A 27,669-nucleotide genomic window follows, 5' to 3' on the forward strand; every position below is an offset into this window, starting at 1 on the left:
GGTGATGAATATTTTTAAGGTTCGTCCAATCCTCCCAAGATGTTTCGTCAGGGTGAAGGCCCTTCCACTGAACCAATACGAGCTGTCTTGGACCTGTATCCGATGGAATGGTCTTGTGAGCCAGGATAGCTAGTGGGGTTGGAACTGGTTGATTATCCACTGCCACTGGTGGAAGGTCAACAGTCCTTTCAGCATCAAGAGGTCCCACGAAAGGCTTTAAAATAGAACAATGGAATACCGGATGAATGCGAGAGTTCTCTGGTAATGCCAGCTTATAAGCAACTGGACCCATCCGTTCAATGATCCGAAATGGCCCATAAAAACGCTTCGCAAGCTTGGATTGTGTCCCACCCCAGGCTGTGGTCTGATGATATGGCCAGAGTTTGACCAGGAACCATTCTCCAATCTGGAACTCATGATCACGGCGATGCCCGTCGGCGATAGCTTTCATACGGGCCTGGGTTTTAAGCAACTTCTGACGGAGTAAGGCAAATATGGATTCCCATTGATTGAGCAAATCATCTATTGCATCAATCTTTGAAGTGCCCGTTAGGTACTGAGGAAAGTTCGATGGTTTGCGGCCAAAGGTTACCTCGAATGGTGTCAACTCAGTGGCCAAATGAGTGGATGTATTATATGACCACTCAGTCCACAACAGGAAGCACCCCCATGATGTTGGTTGCCGGTGGACGAAGGCTCGTAAATATTGTTCAATAACTCGATTTGCTACTTCGGTCTGTCCATTCGTTTGAGGATGATAAGCAGAACTCATCCTAAGTTTAGTGCCACTTAAGGAGAATAATGCCTGCCAAAACTTACTGATGAAAAGCGGGTCTCGATCAGAAGTGGTGCTCTTGGGCATGCCATGCAGTTTGCCCACTAGTTCCATGAACAGCAGCACCACACTTTGCGATGTGTGGTGGGAAGGAAGCATGCCGAAATGAATGCCCTTGGAAAAATGGTCTACGACAACGAGGATGCAAGTGTTGCCGCGGTACGCCAGCAACCCCACTATGAAGTCCATTGAAAGGTCTTCCTATGGCTGGGATGGGACCGGTAACGGACACAGTAAGCCCCTAGGCTTTGCAAGTTCATACTTCACGAGTTGATAATCTAAACAGCTTGCAACAAATTTACGAGTATCGATAGTCATTGTGTGCCAAGTGAAGTTTTCGGCGACGCGATTCAAGGTTTTCCAAAAGCCCATGTGTCCTCCAATTGGTGATTGATGAAATTCGATGAGCAAGGTATTGATGAAAGAAAAATCTGAGGGTAGCCAAATGCAACCACGATGTAAAATGAAATGTGGAGTCAACGAATAATCAGGATATGCTACAGGATTGGCGCAAATCTTTTCCCTTAGAGTCACAAATTCAGCATGTGACTGTAGCTCCTTATGCAGGTCTTCAAGGAAAACAAAACGTGGCATCGAAAGAATGAGGAAGGAAGCAATGGGTGGCTCCGATGATCGTGATAACATGTCTGCAACCACATTGGTTTTGCCCGCCCTATACTGGATAACATAATCAAACCCTAACAAGCGTGCCAAGTACCGGTGTTGTTCAAGTGTTTGAACCGTCTAGCTCATTAATTCCTTTAAGCTACGGTGGTCAGTTAAGATGACAAAGTGATGACCTAATAGGTACTGTCGCCATTTCTTAATGGTTGTAGTGATGGCAGTAAGCTCGTGGACATACGTGGAGGATCAGAGCAGCTTGGGGCAGAATTGTTTGCTAAAGATAGCAATTGGGTGCCCTTCCTGAGAGAGTACCGCACCCATATCGGCGCCCGAAGCATCGGTTTCCACCATGAAAGGTTTAGTGAAATCGAGAAGTGCTAGCACCGGGGACTTAGTGACTGCATCATTAAGAGTTTGAAAGGTAGCATCAGCTTCCGGTGACCACACAAAGTTTTCCTTGGTCAGCAGTCGTGAAACGGGTGCAACCATGGTAGTGTAACCTCTTATGAACCTGCGATAAAATCCCGCGACACCAAGAAACCCACGCAGGGCTCGTGCAATGCGCAATTGCGACCACTGTTGAATGGATTGTACCTTGTCTGGTATGGGTTGTACCCCCTTGCCAGAAAGAGTAAATTTGGATAACTTAAGAGTAAATTTGCCATCCATTAATACCAGAAATGCAGTCTCCAAATGCTTTAAGTGCTCAACGAGAGTTCGACTGTATATCAATATATCATTGAAGAAGACGATGATATATTTGCGCAAATATGGCTGGAACAAGTGATTCATCGTTGCCTGAAAAGAAAGAGCATTACAAAGTCCAAAAGGCATCACACGAAACTCATAGTGACCATGGTGTGTGCGGAAGGCGGTTTTGCTCGTATCGGAGTCCTTCATCAGAATCTGATGATAACCTTGCATCAAATCTAGCTTGGAAAACCAGGTTACGCCTCCGAGTTCATCCAATAACTCGTCCACAGTTGGTATAGGGAAACGATCCCGAACTGTAATAGCATTGAGTGCCCTATAATCAACACAAAAATGTCATGTTCCATCACGTTTCTTCTCTAGTAAAACGGGAGAGGAGAAAGGGCTCGAGCTATGCTGTATGTGACCATGATGGAGCATGGATGCAACTTGATTCTCAATCTCTTGCTTTTGAGAGTAAGGATAGCGGTAGGGCTGAACGTTAACAGGAGTTGTGTTAGGAAGGAGGTTGATGGTGTGGTCTGTGGGTCGGGATGGGGGTAAGGTCGTGAGTGGTTGAAACAGGGAGGGACATTTAGTGAGGAGAGTCTGAATTGTTGGTATAGGATGAAACAAGGGTAATGATGTAGTGGTGTGTGGATCCATTTGAATGTGAAAATAACTGCTAGTGTTACCTGTATCCACAAGACAATGTAACTGTGATGGGGAAATTTGATCGAGAGTCATATCGCGATCCCCAATGAGTTCGATCAACTTGCCATCATAAATGAATTTCATAGTAAGAGTTGTGTAGTCCGTTAGGACAGGTCCCAGTGATTTGAGCCACTGCATTCCTAAGACTACGTCTGCACCGCGAATTGGCAGCACATGGAAATCAACCCTGAAATCATGCTTCTGAATATGCACTGAGACTCCTGGGCACACCTGATGACAATGCAATTCCTCACCATTGCCCACCATCACTTGCAGTGTTGAAGTATTCTGAGGGCACAAGTTCAGGGAGGAGACCAACTCCTCTTGCTGGAAGTTATGTGTACTTTTGCCATCAATGAAAATTTGGACCTGGTGATTTGCGATTAAGCCGGTGACACGTAAAGTTTCCGGAGCTCCATGGCCCGAGAGTGCATGAAGAATGATCTGCGCTGGTAATTTGTCTTGAGAAGTAGCAAGAGAAGTTGGCGACAAGGGCCCGGGATCGATTTCCTAGAGACACTCATCATCCTCCGTAACAAACAAGAACAAGGAAGAAGTACATTTATGACCGCGAGAGTATTTCTCTTCACAATTAAAGCATAGGCCCTTTTCCCGACGACGAGCCAACTCAGTCGGAGACAATCGTTTGAAAGGAATGGTGGATGAGTGTGGTTTGGTCACGGAGGGAAGCAGAGGTGATTCAGGAGAGTTGGTGGCTGGAGGAGGCGAGGGCCGTGAAGGTAGGGAAGTCATAGTAGTAGTAAGTGGGGGCCGAACGGAAGGTTGGCGACCATCTAACAGCTTCTCTTCATGGAGCCTCACGAAGGAAACTGCTTGAGCCAAGGAGTGAGGCTGCATGACTTGCACCTCCCTTCGAATGGTGGGCTTAATCCTGAAACAAAACAACTGAGCACGAATGGCACCGAAAGGTCGATGACGCGATTAGCAAGAGCTTCGAACTCCGAGAGGTAAGCAGAAATGGTTGAACGCTGCATCAGTTTACAAAGTACACCAATAGGATCCTCATAAGCTGAAGATGAGAATTATGTGCAGGTCCTTCCATGTAGAATGAAGCGATGGTGAGACGATCATGGTCTCGTGTAGCATGATATTCAAAGAATTGTGTGATATTGAATATCCACCCCTTTGGATCGGAACCATTGAAGCGAGGAACCTCCAGCTTCAACTGGTAAGCAGAGTCCGCGGTCGTTGTGGACGAAGGACCAGAAAATGCAGATGGAACGTGAGGATTGGCGTGCGAGGTCTCCAATTGATTCATGCGATGGAGAAGCTCGTCAATCTTCGAAGTCATGGAAGAGGAAAGCTTCGCGAAGGCATCTTCCCAACGATCGACGTTGGCTTTGGATCGAGTAGCATCGGCCATGGCAGTAGAGAATGAAAGCACCAATGTTAGAGCTTGGCTTTCGAGGCCCAAGTAACCTCCCAGTGAAAGAAAATAGAAGAGAGAGAGAGAAGGAGAATTGAGGAAATGCTTCTTATTATTTTCACAAGTGCTTTTCTTACATTTATAGTGGTTACTGTTACTTTGATGGGCAACAGAAAGCTAACGTCCTAACAGAAAGCTAATAGATTCCACAATAATATTCTTTATTCCCCTAAGCTTCTTCTAGAAGATACTAGCGTTGCTCTTACGTACTTGCATGCACCTAGGAACGACTATGTAGTTAATAAGTAATCCTTCAAATGACTGGGAGTATGGCTTTGCCTCTTGGGCCTTGTTGTTTGCAACTCCTTACTGTTATTCGTATCAATATCGATCTAGATGAATCGAGTTATACAAAAGATCTTGGTCTAAGCTAACCTGAGATGTTATTCCAGGACAATTATAAAAAGCACATTAGTAGTAAAAGTCGTATAAAATTTTTGATCCAACATAAAATACACCAAAAAAAACAAATTAGAGGATATGGTTATGTTGGATAAAATTGGTTGAAAAACTAGCTAGTAGCTAAAAGTTGAAAAACTATCTTATTAAATTATAAGTGTTTAATAAAACTAGTTGTTAAAGTAGTTAAAAAGTATAAAATAACATAAAAATAATAAAATCATAATTTATTTAAAAAAGGTAACTAAGAAATTGGATAAATATATTGAGAATAAAAATGAAAGAAAATATAAAAAAAATTAGAAGCTACAACTAACGTTTTAAAAAAAATTAGAAACTACTAAAAAAATTGTTTAACAAACAGTCAAATAAGTTTTTCAACTAATTAAAAAAGTTTGAAACTAGCTCGAAAACTTGTTTGATTGTTTAATTTAATAGCTTCTAGTGTTTTTAAAAATTCTACTTGAAGTAACATTTATTAGAACTCTAGCTTCTAACTTTTTATATTTTTTTCATTTTTATCCTCAATATATTTATCCAATTTCTTGATTGCCCTTTTAGATAAATCATGATTTAACTATTTTTTTTGTTATTTTACACTTTATGGTTACTTCAATAGTTAGGCTATGTTCGACAAAATTAATTGGAAGCTAAAAATCTAACTGAAAGATGAAAGTTGAAAAATTAGTTTATTAAAATATAAGTGTTCGGTAAAAGTAATCGTTGAAGCAACTGAAAAATATAAAATGACAGAAATAATAAGATCTTGATTTATTTAGAAAGAATAACCATGAAATTGGATAAATGTATTCAGGATAAAAATGAAAGAAAATATAAAAAGTCAGACGCTAGCATTTAAAAAAACGCAACTTCGAGTAGCATTTAAAAAAAATACTAAAAATTACTAAAAAAGTTTGTTTATTGAACAGATAAAAAAACTTCTCAACTAATAAAAAAAGATAGATAATAGTTGAAATATCTTGTCAAACATAATCTTAGTTTTAGCAAACAATTATAATTTAATAAATTAATTTTCAGTTATCAGCTAATTTTTTCAGCTTTCAATTAACTTTTAAGCTAGTTTTAGAAAATATAACCAAAATTAATTGAAGACTTAAGAATTAATTTTTCAACATGAAATTAGATAAGTAAATATTTACCTAAATCTACATGTAGTCGATATTTTAACGTGATTTTAGATGACTTAATATAAAATCATACATGCAACAAATCGAGTGCGCCTTAATTTAGAGCATACGTTACATATGATTTTAATAGAACATGATTGAAATATATTTTTTAAAATTAATCTTAACTATAGATTTGGCATTAAAGTGTGTGTTAATATGTATGTGGATTTTTTTTATTTTTTTGGCAATAAGCCAAGTGTGCCTTTAGAGCATATTAAATTGAAGTTGTTATTAAATATAAATAAGACTATTTTAACTAATTTATACCCATTAAAAAAGATATTGATTTAGTTAGTAGTATTGAATTATTAACAATTTATTTTATTTTTATGAAATTACTTTTAAAATTATTAGGATTTCTCATCTCACTCTTTTCACTTAATTATTTTTCACCTAATTAATTTATGTGTTGATAGTCATATTTTCTAATCCTTGCAAGAAAGATCATAAATTTATCTTATTAATTTATAGTATTTATGTAAAGTAATTAAAGATATTTTTGTTAAAAAAGTAATTAATAAAAAATACAATTTGAAAATAATCTTATAAAATAACACAAATAAATTTAAAAAATGTATAAGGACAGAGGTAGTAGTTTTTATACAGCTTCGCCAATGAAGCAATTGACATGACAAACTCTTACATAAGAACCGTTGCTTATATAATTAATGAAACTGTGTGATAATTATAAGACCCATTTTGAGATGTTAGGATTGCACTGTTGAAAAGAAAACTTGTTCTAGTTCTTAAAGTTAAATCCCATATAAGGAATAAGACCCACCAAAAATTAGTTGAACAACTGTACTATGATTGTACTGCACTGTGGTGGTACGTACCAATAGAGATACTCTCACAGTCTCACTAGTGAAAGAAAAATGGTTTCTTTCGGAGAGCGGTTGTTTTGGATCACAATCACCTTTTATGATTCCATTGCCTCTTCATCGGGGGTATAATTTAGAGGGTTAGGTATTTTGGAGATATAAGGTAGGCTAGATTATTAAAAAAATAAGAAGGTAAAATTGGTCTCTCATTTTATCTCTAATTACGGATTTGGTCCCCTTATAATTTAATTCACAAATTTGATCACCAGTTTTATAAATCCCTGCAAAATTAGTCCTGGAAGTCCGATTTGGACGTTGACCATTAACCTCAGACGTTGACTGTCACATGTCAATAACACGTGTCAACTAAGTGGTTTCATGTAAAAGTTTCATTTTTTGTAGGTAAAATTGCACTTTTGGTCTCCCAGTTTTACTCCAATTTCGATTTTGATCCCCCTATAGTTTAATTCACACATTTAGTCCCCCAGTTTTATAAATCTCTTTATAAATTATTCCTGCAAAATTGATCTTTTGAATGGTTTAGTCACTGGTGCTAAAGACATGGTAGGTCTTGATAAATCTTGCACTTCTTTTTCATCGCAAGTTTTTATTTCAGTTGGAACCTAGAGAAAAATTACTCTTTGTCTCTCCCACTTCCGGGGTTGTTCAACTTGGGAAAGTAGCGCATGAATCCCAACCTGGGTCTGAAATTTTCAGATCTCTTACTTTGACACGTTCTGTAATAACCCTTTTTTTTTCTTTTTTTTCCTCCCCCATGCGATATTATGTGCATACGAACTGCTTAAGTGACCTATGTATGAGAATGATATTTTTGTTTGAAATTTGAAATACAACTTCTTCCGTAATGAAATTTGGTTGAATTTATAAAAGTATTTATAAAACTGGAGGATCAAATGTGCGAATTAAATTATAAGGGACCAAAATCGAAATTGGATTAAAACTAGGGGACCAAAAGTATAATTTTACCTACAAAAATGAAGCCTTTATAGGGAACCACTCAGACGTTAACGCGTGACATTGATTGACACGTGACATTAACATGTGGCAGTCACATGTGACAGTACGTCTGAGGTTAATAGTCAACATCCAAATCGGACTTCCAAAACCAATTTTGCAGGGATTTATAAAACTGGGGATCAAATTTGTGAATTAAATTATAGGGGGACCAAATCCGAAATTGGAGATAAACTGGGAGACCAAAAGTGTAATTTTGCCAAATAAGAATAGAGGAAAAAAGTTATTGGTTCGATTATCTCTGTTATCAAAATTAACAAATTAACATTTGTTGATAAAAAAAGAAAAAAGAGGGTTAGGTTTTTCATAGAACACCTATGATAATAGACTGTTCTCCCAATAAAATAAACTCAGAAGGCTGCTGATTCAACTAAACTAAGCAATATGCAGAGAATCATTCTTCTCATTGGCATATATGTCATGTCTTCAGGATATGGTACAAGGACATGTCAGCAAGGGAAGATGACGTGGCAGACTAATAAAGAATTTGAAGACACACAAGGTCCGGTCTTTGTTTGGTGAAAAAGAGCAAGACAAATGATAGGGATGTAGGGAAACTGAATGAAAAGATACTTGGCTTCCCAAGGATATGTTGTTCCAATTAACTTTTTATTCAAACCTGTCACTGTCAGTCTTCTAAATCAGCCTTATATATTTGCTTCTATAGCATTTGCTTATGATTGGGGTGAATCTAAAACTTCCCTACATGTTCTAGGCTTCTTATGCCTTTTGCTTTTACACTTCCAAATCCCATACAAGATAAACTGCAGCATTATTCTTGTTGCAGCTATGAGCAACAAGAAATAGGAGACAAAGACATACAGTTTCAAACACACCACCACCTTCTCTTCTTTGCTTCAAACTGAAAGAGAAAGCTTTTGTTCCTCCAAGTTTTTCATAGCAATAGACATGATGAGTTTCATGACTTTGCGAGGGTTCTTTGTTTTAGTTTGTGTTGGGATTTTAGCTTCTCAACCATGCATGGTTTCTGGCCAGAGAAGCAAAGATCTTGCTCTGAGATGGGATCACAAACAATCACCACTTGCTCGAATAGCTCGTGTCGTAAAGGGTGTTGCAATGGAGGATTTGCAATCACAGCTGGAGTTGGCACCTGCACCTTCAATGACATTTGATCCTAATCAATCAAACAAAAGGACAGTTCGAAAAGGGTCAGACCCAATTCACAATAGATGTTAACAACTTAACAAGCTGTGGCTATTTCCTTTTTGCTATGCTGCTGAGAGATTATGACAAATGAGTTCCCTAATGAGAAGATTGTTCTTTGCTTCGTTGACAGTTTCTTGATGAGGTTGGTCGGTTTTCAATGTTCTTTTCCCCCTCATGTGTTTTTAGTTTTGTTGAGTCTTTCTGTCAGGTGATGAATTGCTGCTGAAGCATTGTGTAAAGAAATCATAGGTATTGAAGAATAGCTAGATAGTTTCATGATATTGTTAGTTATCAAATACAGAATATAGTGGATTTCTCTCTCACTCTCACTATATATATTTATCTATCTATTTACAAATGACTTTTGCTCTAGTGACACTTGTGCTCTTGTCTTTCCGCAACGGATATGTTGACCTTTTTCCTGCATAATACAGTAGCTATCTACTTATGGACATACAATGAGAGCTTCTCATTCTAATTACTTTTTTTTTTCTGTTCACAAGACTCAAGCTTGGTAACAACAATGTTGGTATCCATGCTTCCATTTAGTAAAATTAGGATGCAGTTTCCATGTGAAGAGTCTCTACATTTCAGCTTTATTGTACCCTGCAGATTTTCTTCTTTGCAAATTAATGATAATTAATCACCACTTGCGATAATGCAAACCATGATCATCAATGCCGTGACAAGTACACTAATATACCATCACAGCATTAGTGATAATGGTTCTTTAGGAAAAACAAATTACCCAAATTACCAATAATTTGTGATTTAATTAAGGTTTTTTAAATTTAATTTCAATATATTGTCATTATAAATGGACTAATAAAAAATTATCTTAAATATGACTTTCAAAATAATTATTATAAGAAAATAACAATTTTTAATTATACAACAATTCATGATTGAATAATAGCATAAACAACTTCTAAACTATTAGTATATTCCAATCAATTTTTTTGCTTTTAGTTTTTCCTAAGATTCATATGCCAAGAAGAGGACAAATAATGAGGTATGCTTCGACATTAAAATATAAAATCTATTTTTCATCAACAATATGTTATTCAGCAAAAAGAAAAAATTAAAAGGAAGAAAAAGAAGCCTTCTAGTGGCAAAACATGAGAGTAGGTTTGTGTCTTCCACTGGCATGTTGAACTTGACTGACCAAGGTCAGCAGATTCTAATGTAACAGAATCTCAGCATTTCAGTTAGTCTTAACACGAAGCTAAGATCTCTGGTATCTGTTCTTCCTGTGCAAATTGAACCTTATCGAAGATATCTTATGTTCAACTTGCTGCCATATCATATTCACTGCATCCCCAGGTTGGGATGGATACTGATACTCAAAGTGGTGTGTAATCTGCTTCAATCTTTCCCACATCTTGTTCCACTCGTCACGCTTGATTGAACGAAGGAGATTCAGCAGGTAGCCTTTCTTCATGGCATCAGAGGCATGGACAATTATGGAAAAGTCAGAGTAGTCCAAGTCATCTTCAAAGGGTAACTCAATTTCATCACTGATGATCACAGGAACACAGTGGCTTACTATGGCATCAAAAAGGCGATTTGAGGATGGGGTATCCCCTGCAATGTTGAGGCAGAATTTCGACAAGGCCATGCCCTGGCTAGCCTGATTAATCCCATTTCCTCCTATGCTCCCAAATGTGAAATGAACATCATTCTCATCTTTGAGGAGGTAGTACAGTTCTTGGCGAATGGCTCCTCCCTAGAGTCTCAATATGATAATTTAACTATTTAAAGTGAAGATAGACTATTTGGAACATCTAGAATTAATACAATAAAATTGATAAGGAAAGTAGTATCCATGGAAAGACTGCAGAAATTACATCATCGCAATGATTCTCATAAAGCAATCTTAGCAGGATGTGTTTTAGTATTCCCATGAATTGAACCTGAATCATGTGCCTAGTATATGTATTGTTCATAGATGTCAAAAGAAAATAATTCAATAAAACTGTTTAGAAACAAACCATCAAAGTGCTTTCTTACATTTGCCAGCATGAAAAATGTAACATTCTCTTATACCACCTCAGAATTGAAGGCTTGTATAGAAGCTATAAATGGACCTACCTGAACTGATTAAACTTCTACATGATTATATATTCAACTAATGCATTATAGTGAGCTCAGTGACGCTACTATTGACATCGTTAAAGCCTTTTGAAGTTCAATAAAAAATATGATCTATGATTGACATCTTGAGAGAGGTGCAGTTAGTGCCATTTTGCCATAGAAGGTGGAGTTGAAGTTTTTTTTTTCTTTTGTAATTGATAATTCAATACCAATGACGTGAAGGATATGGTGCTTGTGGCTAAAAGAGGCAGGGTGACAATATTTGTCATGTCACTCATGTGCCAGTTCTCAATGCTCGTATCAAATTTGCTACAAGAAGGTGCCAGGGTGAATCAGTGAATGCAAGTTCCTGGGATCAAATCCCACCTTCAAAAAGCCCCAGGTACCCAAGGTGGTGTGTGTGTGTTCTTTAGATGACATGAGTGAGTTACCTACTGGTTGAAATGTGAGGGTTTCTGAGATCTACTTTCTAAGCCAAAAAATATAAGGATGTTACAACGAGGAAGTTGTTGCTAATTCTGAATTCCACCTATTAACAAGTTAAGAAGCTAAAGCACCTTGACATCATGCCAATACTCGATACAACGGAACAGAGGCATTTTGCTAATCTTAAATGAGCATGATCAATAGCCAATTTAATCATAGATGGAGTTACCACAAAAAAAAAGGAAGGGGATCGTATCACAAGTCAGTGTGAGAATTTTTTACATAATAAGTTAACAATGCATTAAGCAGATAACATGAGTGTGGTAGAAACTCACATCTTTCCTGTATATTGCTCCCTGGAAATACACCAGTGTGGTACGTTTTTCAAATGAAGCTGATTCGGCTCTTGGTATGGTGCCTACTAGATGCCTGTAGGGAGCTATTATATCTTTCTTGATATTTGCTAATTCAACAGGATACCTTCCAAAATCAGCAAGTACAAGCATAGCAGCACCCAACCTTCTTCTTGCATCCAACAAGCTGTTAGGATGGTGGGCTACAATTAGATGATCCTTCCCTCCTGAACGTTTCCATTCTTTCCGGCCCATTAAGAACTGTACCAATCTGTCTTGCAACCTTTTGTTAAGGCTAACTTTCTCCTGTCCATTAAGCTTGGAATGCCTATTGTAACTCAGTGATGAGAAAAATGGCACAAAAATAACATCTGCTTGACTTGAATCCTGCACTCTAATTGCAGTGCAAGGCTGGCCAACTTTTGATGACAGAAGATCAAGGGTGAGCCAGTATTCCATGCTGTGCTGCAAGTTCAGACCACCTGGATAGCGGGGGATACGCTCGGGGTTATCCACCTCGGGCCATGTCTGATTCACACTTCCCTTCCAACCCAATAACCCAAAGTGAAATTCTGGAGGCAAGTCATACATGAATACTTTCAATAATGGCCGAGTTGGGTGCGATGCCATATTCATCTGCTGTCCTACAGAAGTTGTTTTCTGGCTCAAATCGGAAGCATGACAGTCAGATTCTCTGGGTTTTTGTGATTGAAAATTTGAATCCCCAGAGGGAGGGAGTAAAATTTGTTCTCTCTTCAAATTGGGCATGAAGTAAAGCGACGCATTATTGACAAGAATAAGTTCTAACGCTGATCTAGGTATCAAAGAATGACTACTAAACTGGAGTAGGAAAATGGAAGACAGGCTCAAAAGGAACATAGAAATTATCATCACACAAAATATAAACCTTGAGTGAACCATGATCTTCTCTGACATTGTTGAAGATCAAACAAGGGTCCAATGAAGCAACCTTCCAGAAAATAGAACAAGACACCAGAAGAAAATAGACAGAGCAGCTCAAAGGGTATGCTATTTCCACAAACACACAAAGCAAAAACCTTGATGGGAGTTATGGATTTAACAGTTAGCCCTCTTCAATCTGCATCCAAAGCTCAAATCCCTCGAACACAAAACCATGCCCACCAACTAATGTCTTCTCAACCTTCTACAATGTTGGAGAAGATCCCCAACAGTTCTCAAATGCAATGACTAGCTACATACATAGCGATGGCAAAACCCCAACTTCTTATAGAACACACTGATGAGACATAGCATCAACCATCAACCAAGAATTTCTTTGAAATTCAACCTTTTGAGCCAAACCAAAAGGTCCAAAACTAGCAACAAAAAAACACCCAAAAGAAAAAGTTCTCAGCTTCAGCATTCCAAAAAGCAATCTTAGGATGTAAAATCATAAGAAACCCAAGAAAATTGAAGAGCAATTGGCATCAAAGTAGACAAGAATTTTTCGATGAAACGAAGTTGTTGGGTAGAGCAAGAATGGGTACCTGAGATCATTGAGGTTGATGCAGCACTTCACTTCATCACTGTGCTGCGTCTTCACATTCAAACAGCAGAAGAGAAAAAGGAAGAAACTTTCTTAGCAAAGGTTTATGTTTTGTTTAGCGGTGCACGCCCAACGTGTGCGAATTGCGAAATGCGAGTTTCATCACACATTTATCCTTCGATTCTCAACCTTTTCTTGCGGAATTCAAATACCCATCAAATAAATGTATAGACCTACTAGTACTGACTAGAGTTCTTAAAGTATTTATATTCTTACTAAAAAAATATATTTATATTCTCATTTATGGCTGTTCATAATGAGAAATTAAAGGAAGTAGGGAACACTCTTTCTGTCTGACTTATATTGCACCTTAAATATAACTTGAGTTTAATTTCTGTATATTGTATATTGACGGTATAAAAAATTATATTATTAACTAATTAAAAATAAACGAAAAAATATTATTAACTAGTCAGAAATTAATATCAGCAAAGAATAGTTATACATGAACAGTATAAAAAGATTTATAAATTTATTAAATTATAATTTATTATGTATGATAAATTTTTTAACTTTTAAATTATCTTAAAATAATTTAAATGATAATTTATAATTAGATAATAGTATAAAATTATTTTATGTTGTAAATACATAGACATTAAACTTTTATTATTAATATGACTTAAAATTAATTAATATAAAATTTAATAAATTTATTATATATGATAATTTAAAATTAATTAATATGGAATTGTTTTATGTCACTGCATATCTATTACATGCACTATTTTCAGTTTACATTGATTAGGTTTTATGCCACCAATTAGGAAATTATTAAGTTTGAAATTTGAAGTAATAGGGTGTGGTATTGTGTCAAATAATTTTTGGCGAAAAGTCAAAATCTTGATTTGCACAAGGATTGTGGAAAATAATCTTACCATGAACATGAAGCAACAAAGGATTGACTAGGGATGGTTGGCAACTTGCTAACGCCTTAGAGTGAATGAGACTTTTTATTATTTTTTTTTCACGATTTTGATAGTTTTGTACTATTTCACTGGGATATTTCTAGGTGCTATTAGGAATAAGAATATAAATTTCCACCTAAAAAAGAGAGAAATTAAATTTAACTAGAAAAAAGGCTTTGAATACGAATAACCTATTGTTTTTATTGCAATTGGTTCATGCAGTAAATGAACAAGACAACTGTAAAGTAAGCGCATGAGAGGGGAAAGAACCTTATTCTTAACTATATACACCAACTTATTTATATTTTTAGAACCTATAGTTAAACTAATAAAGTATGCTGCATGCTTTATGGGCACATCATTTTGACACTCTCTCAATTTTTTGGTAGGTCAGAAAATAGAAAATACTATGAAATTAAGGAATACAATGAGCTCCTAATCCTATTCCATTTTGCTTCACATAAATTCCATACAATATCTCGAGGATAAACTATTGGACCACTTCCTTTTACTAATTATCTACTGCTACTAATTATTTTATTTTTTCGTATGCATAACAAAACAAAGCAAATTATTAGGGAACTTTTTCCGGCCAAACACAGGATGATAAGGTGTCACGTGTCAACCGACACCATGTCAAGAAACTTAACTTTACTGAAATTTCTTATCTTATCTTTTAGGGGCCAGTAAAATTGAAATGACAACTTAATCACATTGTCTAATTTACCTATTGGGCAGAAGAACGTCATAATAATAATAAAATTTACATTCGCTTAGTTCGTAAGAAAGAGTGATCTCTATAAATAGTTTTTTTTTTTTTGCTGGTTGTCTCAATAAATAGCGGTAATAAGTAATAACGATGTGTCACTCCTTCTTAAGGTCTCATATTTGCAAGAAGCCAATAAGTTCACTTTCTTCTTTTTCTTTGGCAATTGCTATATTCACTCCCCTTTTTTACTTTTTCACTTTCCTTTTTAATTTGTTTTTCAAAAAGTATATCTCCCTATTTACTTAAAAATGAGAGTGGATAAGCAAAGAAGGGGAATGAATATAGCATGTAACTTTTTCTTTTTGTTGGGTTACTCACTTTTTCGGCCTGCCCAAGCAAAATAATTGGGCCTAAAAAGTGATAGCCGATGAAAATAGTTTCTCTTGCTAGTTGCTATTCTCATCTGCTTAATTATTATTCTCACCCCTTACTTTTAAAAAATAATGTGAAAAAATGCCTAGCCCTGTCAGATTTCCCTACACCCCTCCCTGTTCCCCTTCTCAGTTCTCACACACGTTGCAACCCCACTTCTTCTCACCTCCTCACCCCTCCTTCCATTTTGGAGTCCTATTGTTTCACTTTTAGCCTCTTACCTCCTATTCTTCTCCCGGTTGTGTACATTCAGAAAGATTTTATTTTTGGTTTCAAATAAATGTGATTACATTTTGTAAAAAATACAATAGAATCATATTTCTATTAAAGTTAAATAAGAAAACTATTGTAAAATCATATTTTTGTTGTGTCATTTGCATATGCATAATGAAAATACATTTTCGTTATATATCTCAATTGAGACACATAATAAAAACATATTTCCGTTATACATTTGTAAAAAGGGTATATTATAAATAAATAAAAATATTTGAAACACGGGTGAGAATTTAATTATTTCAACGTATAGTCCATTAAAAAAAGCTTTTAAAAAAAAGTCTTCAGTAAAGGTCATTTATATATTTATATATCTACGTATCTATATGTATTAATCTCACACACATTATACAAATATCTTCTATTTTTTGTCACTATAATAATCTCCTTTATAGAGATTAGTGTAATAAAAAATGTATCAATATAATGTTTCAAACATTAAGGAGATATTAACGTTACATATAGAGTATCAATGAAATGTTTTCAAATATAAAGTGGTGAAAAGTGATGACATGACACTATCCAAATTTGATATGTGTCCACCTTGAACACTACCTATTCACTAGGCATGGTTGAGAATGAGTATGTCATTTCCTATTCTCGTCCTTGTTTTGCTCCCGAACACCATTCCCATCCATGATCTTCAATGGAGATACAATTTTGTCCTCATTCTCGGTCTCTCGTTTGAAGTCAAATATATCCACCTAGTCCCGTCTTTGCCTACTAAAAATGGTTACTACTTTATAACAATATAATTTGTATATGTTTTGTGTCTAATTTTAAATCTAAAACCAATTTTAGATGTCATTAAATTAAATAAGTTGTAAAAATGTAATGATTCAAAACATAAACTCAACCTACTATAATAAAAAAAACAAGTCTTATAAAAAGATTAAATAAATAAGGAAAATACAATGAACATATATTTCGGGGATCGGGACATATACTGGGACGAGACAGGTATTTATATACCCACCCCATCCATGTCCTGATTTTAAAAAGTTGGGTAATACCTATATCTAATCAAAACAAATATTTTTTCATCAAAGCTAGGTCGGTTTTGGAAGGATACCCACAAGTATGGGGTTTCTTGCCATCCCCAATCATCACTTTGATGACGTTGTCTAGCTCCATAGAATAAAAATCTATTTTTTTGAAATTTAATGGACTAATATTTTTTTCAACTTGGGAGACTAAAAAGGAATTTATCCAAGATCAAATAGATTTATTTGTTTTTATATGTTTTTTCTTTCACTTAATTGTTAGTTGTTGGTTTTTGTCAGTGGAAAATTCAAACTCATAACTTTTATTCCCTTCATTCTCTCTTCACCACCAAGTTAATCTTATAACTCCTACAAAATATAAATTTTAAAAGGATCATTTAAAAAAATTACAAAGACCAAAACTAAAAAAAATATAATATAAAGAATACAAACATATTTAAAAAGCTTTTTCTTTTTAAATTTAAATACTTTTTAGTCCTTGTAATATAATATTCATTTATTTTTAGTTTTTTTTAAATTATATTTTATTTGTTTTTAGTCCTTAAAATACTTTAAATAACCCTTTAAACAGTAAAAAAATGTTATTTAAAGCACTATAAGAATGAAAAATAAAATAAATATAATTGAAAAAGATTAAAAATAAAAAAATAGTTTTACAAGTACGAAAAAAAACACTAAATTACCGTAATAAAAAATTATTTAAGCCTACTTCTTATATATTTTGTACGTCCCATGTGTCATATTTGTAAGTATCACTGATGCAGTATGGCCCTGCTACTTCTGATGCAGATGCCAGATTCTACACGCAGAAGTATAGGAAACTGAAGTGAATCAAGAGATACAAGAATTAAAATAAGGTTGGATCTACATATTTTTCTTTCTTTTTGCTGACATAGGTTGGATCTATAGATCCTCTTACCTACATGACATGTCTGTCGTAATACATTATATTATATCAGACAAAAATTATAAAATAACTTCATTATATATAAAACTAAAAAAAGTACAATGACAAAGATAATTGACTAATTAGTAGAACACCCCTCTCATACCTGTTTAGGAAAGGGAGTAACATATAGGTTTCTTCATGAAATTAATAATTGAACTAATTTCATGGTAGAGAACAAGATGGTATTAGTCTAGTGACAACCCAACTGTAGTAGGTGCTGCCCAAAACATAGAAATGGCCATATATATATATATATATATAGTTTATAGTTCCACTTTGAGTAGTATATATGAAATTGTAGGTGAAATTATGCTTATATTTTCAATTTTCAGGGGCATTTGGGTCCTCCACGCTTGGTCTTCCAGTTATTGTAGCAGGGGCACACAGACTTGTTCCCATAGTAGCCAGGAGGAACACAAAGGCACCTTTTGCAGCATTGTTTGCAGAAGACCATGCAGGGCTTGTGGTACTGTGTCTGGCTTCATCTTCTTGTGCATTCAGAAGGGCACTCTGATATATCAAACCAAATTCAGAAATGTAAAACATTAGATCGCACTTAATTCACATAATTGAAAGCAAATGACATGAAAATATTATATAAATTGGTAAATCTGCAGCAACTCTAGGTTCATGAATCATGGTATACAAATAAGACAACTTAGTGTGCAAAAAAATGGAGTGGGATTACTCACGTGAGCTCTTGAGACTCCCAGGTCCATAATTCCTCTGAAAATTAATGAAAAAAAAAATTAGTCAAGACTCAAGATATGAATTTTCAGTTTTGCAAAATGCCCACTAATCACGAGAAATTGTTATATAGTCTCGAACTACATGTAGTTTTAATTGGCTTATCATGACACGTTATTAACTCTTATAAATTTAAAAAATAATAATGTAATTACGTGTCATGTAGAGATTAACCAGACCAAATGATCTCAAACTATACAATAATTTCTCAACAATTAGGAGACGAAGAGAAGTTGAAAATGCTCAAAACAAAGGGAAGAAATACTCACTCCATCCAAGTGATAAGCAGAATCTGTTGCCATAACCTGAAACCATATAGTAAAAATTTAATTCAAAGCAAGGTTCACACTTAGAGTAAATAGCATAAAAACAATGGTACGTACATGTAACATGTTAGTGTATAATAATGAATTATTTTAGAAGGGACTAATTAACCTGAGTTGTGATCATGGAAATGCCAAGGAGTGCCAGAAGCAGAACCAGAAAACCTTAGCCATGGCCATTGCACTACACAGAAGAAGGGTCCAAGACCTCTTTGTGGGGAAAGAGCAAAAAAAAAAATGACACACTAAAGAGTGTGGGGAAAGTGGTTTGAGGGACCTTTGTTTTAAGAGAGCCTAAATGGTTTATAAGTTTGGTTTGATTCAGATACAGCGGTTGAATGGGTTATAAATAGATGCGGTTGGCTTTTAACTTTGAAGCCAGCAGCAGATTGGATAATTGAAGTTTTGGATTCCCCACTGTGTATTATTTATTATAAATAGTAGTATTGTATTTATTATGTGTACGGGTTTTTCATGATAACGTGAGTTTGTTGTACCTTTGATTCATTGCTATCTATGCTACCATCTTATCCCAATTTTTTGCACCATTCAATTATCTCATTTTATTTACTGGCTGTTGATGCTGCTCTATAGAGTATATTTATTCTTGAAAAATACAATACATGACTCTTAAAATATTGGGAGAGAAAATTAATGTATATGTAAAATCATTGTATGGGGAAAGTAATGTGATGTTATGATAAAAATTGTAACAATATAAAATATATAAGTTTCGTACGCGTGAAGTATTATTTTTCTACAGGAAAAAATTATATATTCATAAAAAGTATAAAAATATTATATATATATATATATATATATATATATATATATATATATATATAATTTCATTGCAAGTTGCCAACTTAAAAGAATATATCAATCAATCTACCAATAAACAATGACAGAAAGGGAAGCATTAATGTCAATCGAGTCATACTTCCTTTTCTCCCCTCTACTTAAATTAAGTGTTAATTTGAATTAATTAATAAAATTATACATACTACATTGTAAATCCATGTATCTTGTATATCATATAATACCTTTTCCATGTTATATCTGTGATCTTAACCTCTTTTTGCATCGCTGAAAAATAAAAGATTACATAGCTTTCTATAATGCAAGGTTACAAAACAATAAATATTCTTCACTCTTTCTACGCATCTAAAAAAAATTTAAAGAAAAATATCTACTAATTTTTTTAGTTTTTAAAATAAATTTTCTAAACATTAAATTAACATGATATTTTAAAGTTATTTTGGATAACATCACCCAAAGTGATGATACTAATAACCAAGCTCATAATTCTAAAACATAAAGTCAGTATGAAAAAGTAATGTGTTAATTTGAAATTTTAAAACATAATTAACTTAAAAGTAAAAAAAGCTAGAGAATAGTTTTATTTATGAAAAGCCCATGTTGTGAAGGAATCAACAGAACTATATCGATTCATGATTTGAAAATCATTTAGAAGTGGCACGGGAAACCAACCATGTCTGTGGTGCAAGCAACAAAAGGCATTTATTATTACTACTGTGGTTGTTTGTTGTTGAAGAGGAAATTTGCAATGAGATAAAAAAAAAAAAAAAAGCAAGCATGTGATGTGAGAACCTAGTAACATTTTTTGTTTCCCACATCTTTGTAATTTTATTAGAGAAACGGTTGAATCTTAAATATGAACATCTTTTTTGGTGGGAATTTGAATGTTGGTGTAGCAAGTGACAGATGAATCCCTTTCACTTGACTCCAGCCTTGTTGGTAGAAACTAGTTGCTAATAGTATAAGATTAGTGAGAAAATGAGGAGGAGAGATTAGTAATTTTGAGAGGGGTGCAAATGGAGGCCGATCACATGGGTAGGGTGGTTAAGAGTGGGGTCCCAAAGAGGGAGGGATGTATAATTGAAAGGGAAAGAAGGGTAAGCCATGTGCTTGAGTGCATTCGCACATGACTCAAAAGATAGGCCAAAAAAAAGGACAACAGTGGGACCCCTCAATTTCCGATGTCAATCACTTGGAAGTTGGAGGAACCTGCGGAAGGAAGAACTTGAGGCATTCACATTCACCTCATCTTTCTATTCTCTTTTGGGCTTTTCAAATACACACTCGTCCTATGTAGTTTGGGTGGCCCTTCTAAGTCACATTTTTTTTCCAGACCATGCTATTGACCCTATTGTTTAATTTTTGTTTTGCTCACTTTTTTTCTTACAACTACAACAAAGCTTTGTCTCAGCAAGCGTCAATTTGTTTTTCTTAAAACGTTCTTAAAAGAAATTAGATTTTTTGAGAAGGTTAGAATAGTAGAAATTCCTTCGAACAAAAAATAACCAGGGAAGGGTGGAATGATGAAAAGGGTGTCAATAGCAAGAGTCTTTTTTTTTTCTCTCTCCCTTATATGGGCCTTTTTTTATTTGAGTTGTAACATCTTGGGTATTGCTATTGGCACTACCTATGTGGGTGTTTTTTCATTGTATTTCCAAATTGTCACTTGGCGGGAAACATATTGCAAATGGGGTAAAAAATGAAATCCAATAAATCACACTAGAAAGAGGGATTGAATAATGTGTTAGATAAACTTATAAAACTTTTCGCAATGGGAATGATTTTGCAATAAAACAAGTTCTTAATCTTGTCGTCCAGTAATAAAGAACTATTGTCCAGCGACAAAACTAAATTTTCACAAAGGTCTTTTGGGTTGTTGTCCAATGATTGATAAAATAGTAACTTGAAAAGCAATTCAATATAAAACTTGTATGCAACGTTGTATTATTTTGTCATTGAGTCACTCTTGGTTTTCACCAAACAAACAGTTTGAAGAATTATAGATTCTATCACTCAAGGAGTGCACTTACAATGAAGTATGAATCGGTACAAAAACTTTGCTAAGCAAAAATTAAAATATTTTAGCACCGTGTTTCACTCAATAGTATTTCTCTTGATTTCCTTTTTGTTCTTTCTCAATGTGTGAATGTTGTTCTTAAATGTTGTTCATCAATTTCGAGCGAAGCTTTGATGCGCCTTTTATAGGAGAAGGATGACCGAATCATTATGGAATCTTGTGCATTCAAATGCTGACATTGTCAATCTTGATCCTCTGGTTCTAGCTGAGAGATATGAGACTAGCGTGGTCTCCTCAACGAGAATGATTTTGAATCTATTCTTTCTAAATTCGTTCTTCATTCTTAATTCAAACTATAGCCATTTATAAAAGGAAAGATAATATTGTTCCACAAAATATTCTATTTATAATTATTTCTTCTTTACAAAATAGAATAAGTGGACCACACTTAATAATAACATAGCATATTCATCTTTGAGTATTTTGGGATCCATTGGACGTTGGATATGATTTAGGATGAGGTTCCGGTGAATGGGAATGGATGATCATGAATCTCGCTGAGAATAGAAATTCTATTCACTTATATTTAAACCATTAGTCATCATAAATTTATATCTTTGTTTTCATCAAAACTAAGAGGTGAGTGGATCATTCAGATCTAACAAAAAAAAAAAAATTAACAATGAAATTGTGATTTTATTGTTCAAGTGTGAAACAAAATTACGATTTTGTTGTTAATTTTTTTCACCCCACATTTGCAAAATGGAAGCATGTTTCGATTGTACATTTTGATAGTTATACAACGAAAGCATGTTTCCATTGTGCTACTTGTTGGCCACCCCCATTTACGCAACAAAAACACGTTTCTGTTGTTTAGTTGAGCAAATTGTCCAACGGAAACATATTTCTATTGTTATATTTTTTTTCTGATGCATTTTGTGTAAAGAAAACACATTTCTGTTGTATAGTTGCACATCAAAAACATAATTCTATTTTATAAAATGATTATGAAAAAAATAACAAAAATGTATTTCTGTTGTTCTTTTTGTCTGTTTGTGTTTGGATATTTTGGTTTGGTTTGTGTTTTGGAAACTGTGTCCTTCAAGTGGACGTCATGTGTTCTCGCTTCCATTTCTGACGTGGGGATGGCCTAGTCATATCTGTGACTTTTATTCCCTCAACATAATCCATAATCTACACTTTATTTGCATCAATTTTTTATTTGTGTTGGATCTAGTAATTGTGATTGGTGTGTTTGTCTTTGTGCCATTGAGTTGTGTGCTACTAAAAGTGAATTTGGTTGAATTATTGATGAATGAATGAATGGATAGACGTGATGGTGGTTTTCAGTTAATCATATTTTGAATGATTTCTAAAACAATTTTTTTTTACGATTTTTAATCGTTAGAAAAAAATTTGCCACAATTTACCGGTCACATCTTTATTTAACAGAGAGACTTAATGGCATGGACTAAAAATCAAATAGAAAAATAATTTATGGATCAAGATCACTCAAACTTTAGTTGAGGGATCACTACAAGAAAAATGACTTATGCCTACGGACATCTTTTGCCTACAAACATGAATTAGTGTAAGTAAAACTCAAAATACTTCTACCTTCAATTGATTAATGTATGTAAAATTCAATGACTTGTACCTACCATTATTTGGTGTAGGTAAAATTCAATGACTTGTACCTACCATTATTTGGTGTAGGTAAATTCATTAAAACTAAAAAAAAAAAACTTCTTCTTATAACTACTTTGTATAGGTAAAACTCCATAAAACTTATGCATAATGTCGATTAGTGTAGGTAAAACTCAAAAGAACTATTACCTACAAAAACCTAGTGTAGGAAAAAGTCTATAAAACATATACCTACAACTACGTGATGTATAAAACTTCATAAAACTTGTACCCACAGTCGGTTGGTGTATGTATAACTTCAAAAGTCTTATACCTACAATTATTTGGTGTAGGTAAAACTAAAATAATTATACACCATCAAATGCTATCCAATCATATAATAAGTTCCATCATCATCAAATGATTTAGTAAAGTGCATGACCTAAGTTTCTACAATACATATTTTATTAATAAGATTTTTAGAATATTTCAGTCATATTTAAAAATATACATACCAAGAATAATTAACTTTATACACACACTAGTTACTGAATAAAAGATTTGTGAAAGACAACACTTGCATAAAAATTTCTCCTTTAAACTAATTGCTTGTAGGACCTCTCCCACTACTAAAACCAATATAATTAATTCGCATTAGAAATTTATATTGGCATACAATTTTGTCAAAACATAATTATACTTCTTGTTTCACAAACTTATGGTGATCTGGTATGGCTACCCACTGATGAATATTGTTTTTTTTTTTTCCCTTAGCATCCAGTTTGAACAACTTTTCCCATTTCATACAAACAACACTAGTATTGCATGCCAACATATGGTATAGTGTTGTACATGTAACATCTCTGATTTTCGATTTCTCACACTACAATATTTCATGCGGTAACACTTCACTCAATATCCTTATTGGTTAGAATCCTTCGTAGGTAATCTTTTTCGAGACCTTGAAAATCAACTCTATCTGTTTCTAAGATTAATGACTAACTCCACAAACCAAGACAATACCTTCACTTACATGCTATTTAGGAAATTTTCTAGAAACTTACACATCCCATTACTACTTCAAATCAAATACGCTTAGTTATGAAGTTATTAAGTGATAAACTACTAAAAAGTATATGCATCTTTATTGATATAAATAGTACTAATTAAATTGTTTTACGTCATCCTCAATTTTAGAGTCTCATACCTCCACCCTTTGAATTTCTGATATGATTTGTGAGGGTGTTACGGTGCATGCATGTATGCTATTTAATTTAATAATATGCAAACACAAACAATTATAAAATTATAAAAATAACACCCCGATTTCCACTTCGAATTAGTTCACGCTGTCAAACTCTACAACAACATCAAGGAGCGCTAGAGTGCCCAGGGGAATTCACCTTTGCCGATTTCGTCACGCCGGATCCTCATCGAACCAACGCTCTTCTCAATTTTGGTGCCTATAGGTTAGTCTTTTAACTTCTCCTTCGCTTAATTAAGAGAAAACCTAATTGTGGTGTTTTCGATCTCAGGGACGCAAGGTTGAACTGTCTTGGAAATTGAGGACGAAGTGAATGCGATAGAGGCGCAACGAACAGAGTTGGAGGAGAATAGGATGTTGCAGGTTTGTATTGGAATCTCAATCTCAATTTCAAACTCGTTATGTGGTTTTAACTGAGCCTTTGTTTTGTTGAGTGCTTTATCCAGGTGGAATTGAGAGATGGAATTAATATTGTTTGTTTTATCCACATGTTATTCACAGAAGTTGTTTTAGCTTTTATGACTACAATTAGAAATGAGAATAGACAGTTCCACTTACCTGGTTTTTTTTCCTGCCAAGATCTATAGGGAAATTTTGATGGACTGAAATACTAGTATACTAGTGTACACACACACTATCAATTTGAAGGGGATTTTTCTTCATTATTCAAGAAAATGCTTGTCTATGCTTGACAAAAAAATTACAATTTGAAATACTTTTGGAGGTTAAATTAAAAATCTAATCCCTACGTTTGATGCTACTTTTCATTTTTGTTCCTATATGGAAAAACATTTTATTTCTACATGAAAAGTCGATTACAAATTGTTTTATCATTTGCCAATGTTATAAAGCTATTAGATTTAGTCCTTGTGCTTGCTAATATTTTTTTATTTTGTCCCTACACGAAACAGATATATACTTTGTTTTGATCCTTGCATGAGAGAGAGAGATTTCATCCATACACTTGTTGTTGTTAAATCTAAGTATTTGGTAAATTTCCCATCGTGTCATTTCTTGTTTTTGTAATTCTACTGATATACTTGATCAAGCCTTATTTTTTTCTTGGATGACAAAGTAGTAGAAGGGTTTAGCCTTTCCATTTGAAATTATGAGCAACTGCTTGCTTTTGTATAGCCATAACCCTAGCTTTTGTTTTAAGGACTAAGGACATTAGTATTCAGTATTCACTTGTGTAGGAATTTGGAAATGATTGTTGCTTGCTTACTATTACTAAAGTAGGGGATGACTGTATTGACTTATGTAGACCTTGGCAATAATAGTGTTTTTTTTGTCAGTAGAAGACTATTGAACCATATTAGATACTCTTTTTCCCATAATAGAAGACTTATTCAGCCCAATTGGAACTTCATTATGGTTTGAAAATTTTGTTAAATCATTAACTGAAATTGGTCGCATTTATATTAATAATTTATATATTACTTATTTGAATGCATAGGATGATGAGAAAGGGAAATCATAGATGGTGCTTGAAATTATTGGCTGACAAAAAACAAGTGGTTGCAACATGCCTGAGAATATACATGATGAAATGAGGCTTAATTTATTGATGCGACACATATGGTGGTTGATCTGTTCCATTTCCATGTACATTTTCTAAAACTTAGTTAAATAATCTTACTATAAACTGTATACTAAAATTTAAAGAGAGGGGGAAAGTGATGCCTATCTCTGTTAATATATAATCAGGCTAAAGCTTTTTGCAGTTCCATGGAGGAAAGCAATGTCCTTGACTCTTATCTGGCATAATAATATATTAAATAAAGGAGGATGAAACGTATCCTGTATAGGTTCTTTGGTTTTCTTATTTCCCTTAAATCAATGACAGCTTGTTATTTTACTTTTAATTTACTTTTAAAATAGATTGATGAATGTGTATTGTTATTTTGTTAATATAGAACATTAGGTAGAGCACTGAGTTACATTAACAATAACTGAGACGAAAAATTAATCAAGACCAGCTTGGTGACAAACCAACTCTTGATATCATTGAAGAATTAAAAGCACTTGGTGGAGATATTGTTGTACCAGAAAGTTATACAAAAACCTGGTACTTTATTTTTTCTTTCTGTTTTTACTACCATTTGCAATTTATTTGGTACCTGCATTTCTGTCTGTAGTTCATAGCATATATTATGTTCAGATTTTTTTTAGTACTATGGAATTGTTTGCAGGATAATTTTCGTGAAATTAATTCAAAAATAGCTTCCAAGTTCCACATTGTTAATTAGCTACTATGTATCTTGTCACAGACTTAAGTGTCTAACTTTTTTGTTTTTACACTGTTAATTTGACAAAATGGATAGTATACATGGATGTTTTTGTTATACTAAGCACAAAAATTGATAATTCCTTTGAAATATTTAGATGCAAAGAAGTGTGATTTGAAATAGTTTACTAGTCGAAGCATTTGTTTACAAAATAAATGAATAAATAGAATTTAATTCCATAGGATTGCTCTAAATTTGAATAATTAATTCCCTTTTTCTTTCTGTTACTTTTCCCCCCATTTTGGAGACCAGTATTAATTAGAATATAAGTCATAAATGAGGAAAATGGCTTGTTGATAAAACTAAATTAGAAATAGATCGAGTCTACTGATAATTATCGTACCAAGTCTACTATCATTCATTCTGACAGCATCAATAGTTATAGGATTGCAAAATTATATCTGTTGTACTTGCTGGCCTCTATATCTCTAGTTTATTGTGGGGTTTTATTGTGTGTCATGGTTTAATGGAAATGCCATTGGTTTTTGGTTTTATTTACCTAAATTGTCGTTTTCTCTAAGGCCTTCGTAATGATTGTAATGCTATCATAAGCTCGTAATGCATCTGACCCTGATTTAGAGCTTGCTGTTTTAGCATGCTCAAATTTGAAATTTTCCTGCAAATGAGTAAAAGCAACAAAATTTGTAAACCCGTATCCATATGTCCAATTGGTTCGATTTTATTTTATATGATATGATATGGGTAGAGGCACCTCGTTTAGTTCACAACTTGACGGCAAATCTAGGAACGATTTTTTGGATGTTGACTTTGAGGAACAACTAAAAGCAGTTAGAAGGTACACCTTACTTACACTTCTTTCTAATTAAATTAACCCAATAAATCTTAATTTGTTCTCAATTACACTACTCAGGTCAACACTTGAGTAGAAAAAGACAGAAGAGGTTTGGTTTTTGCTTTTGGAGATTTTCTTCCATTAAGAAGTAT

At 34.1% G+C, this 27,669-nt stretch overlaps 1 protein-coding gene, 1 long non-coding RNA gene and 1 pseudogene across 3 annotated transcripts; 1 reads left to right on the forward strand and 2 right to left on the reverse strand.

The window, feature by feature from the left end:
- Positions 1 to 9,842: 9,842 nt before the first annotated feature.
- On the reverse strand, positions 9,843 to 13,551 carry LOC114409720 (probable arabinosyltransferase ARAD1). The gene is made up of 3 exons (XM_028373295.1): positions 13,304 to 13,551; positions 11,778 to 13,132; positions 9,843 to 10,648 (listed from the first exon to the last, which is right to left on the reverse strand). Exons 2-3 carry the CDS (start codon positions 12,729 to 12,731, stop codon positions 10,148 to 10,150), a joined length of 1,455 nt encoding a protein of 484 aa, XP_028229096.1. The 5' UTR covers positions 12,732 to 13,132; positions 13,304 to 13,551; the 3' UTR covers positions 9,843 to 10,147.
- Positions 13,552 to 17,532: 3,981 nt separating this feature from the next.
- LOC114409721 lies at positions 17,533 to 18,876 on the reverse strand (annotated as a pseudogene). The gene is made up of 4 exons (XR_003666192.1): positions 18,823 to 18,876; positions 18,657 to 18,692; positions 18,333 to 18,366; positions 17,533 to 18,150 (listed from the first exon to the last, which is right to left on the reverse strand). The product of XR_003666192.1 is annotated as a gibberellin-regulated protein 4-like (transcript).
- Positions 18,877 to 24,481: 5,605 nt separating this feature from the next.
- LOC114409722 lies at positions 24,482 to 26,524 on the forward strand. The gene is made up of 3 exons (XR_003666193.1): positions 24,482 to 24,641; positions 24,708 to 24,799; positions 25,893 to 26,524. It is a non-coding gene; the product is annotated as an uncharacterized LOC114409722 (long non-coding RNA).
- Positions 26,525 to 27,669: the final 1,145 nt, after the last annotated feature.

This window comes from Glycine soja, chromosome 4, assembly GCF_004193775.1.
Source record: "Glycine soja cultivar W05 chromosome 4, ASM419377v2, whole genome shotgun sequence".
Classification (NCBI taxonomy): domain Eukaryota; kingdom Viridiplantae; phylum Streptophyta; class Magnoliopsida; order Fabales; family Fabaceae; genus Glycine; species Glycine soja.

Bases quoted from the DNA above. Each gene is read 5' to 3' on its own strand.
- LOC114409720 (XM_028373295.1), bottom strand. From the start codon at position 12,731: ATGTCAGAGAAGATCATGGTTCACTCAAGGTTTATATTTTGTGTGATG. The intron at 10,649-11,777 runs GTGAGTTTCTAC...TTGAGACTCTAG, and splicing joins GAGCAATATACAGGAAAGAT to GGAGGAGCCATTCGCCAAGA.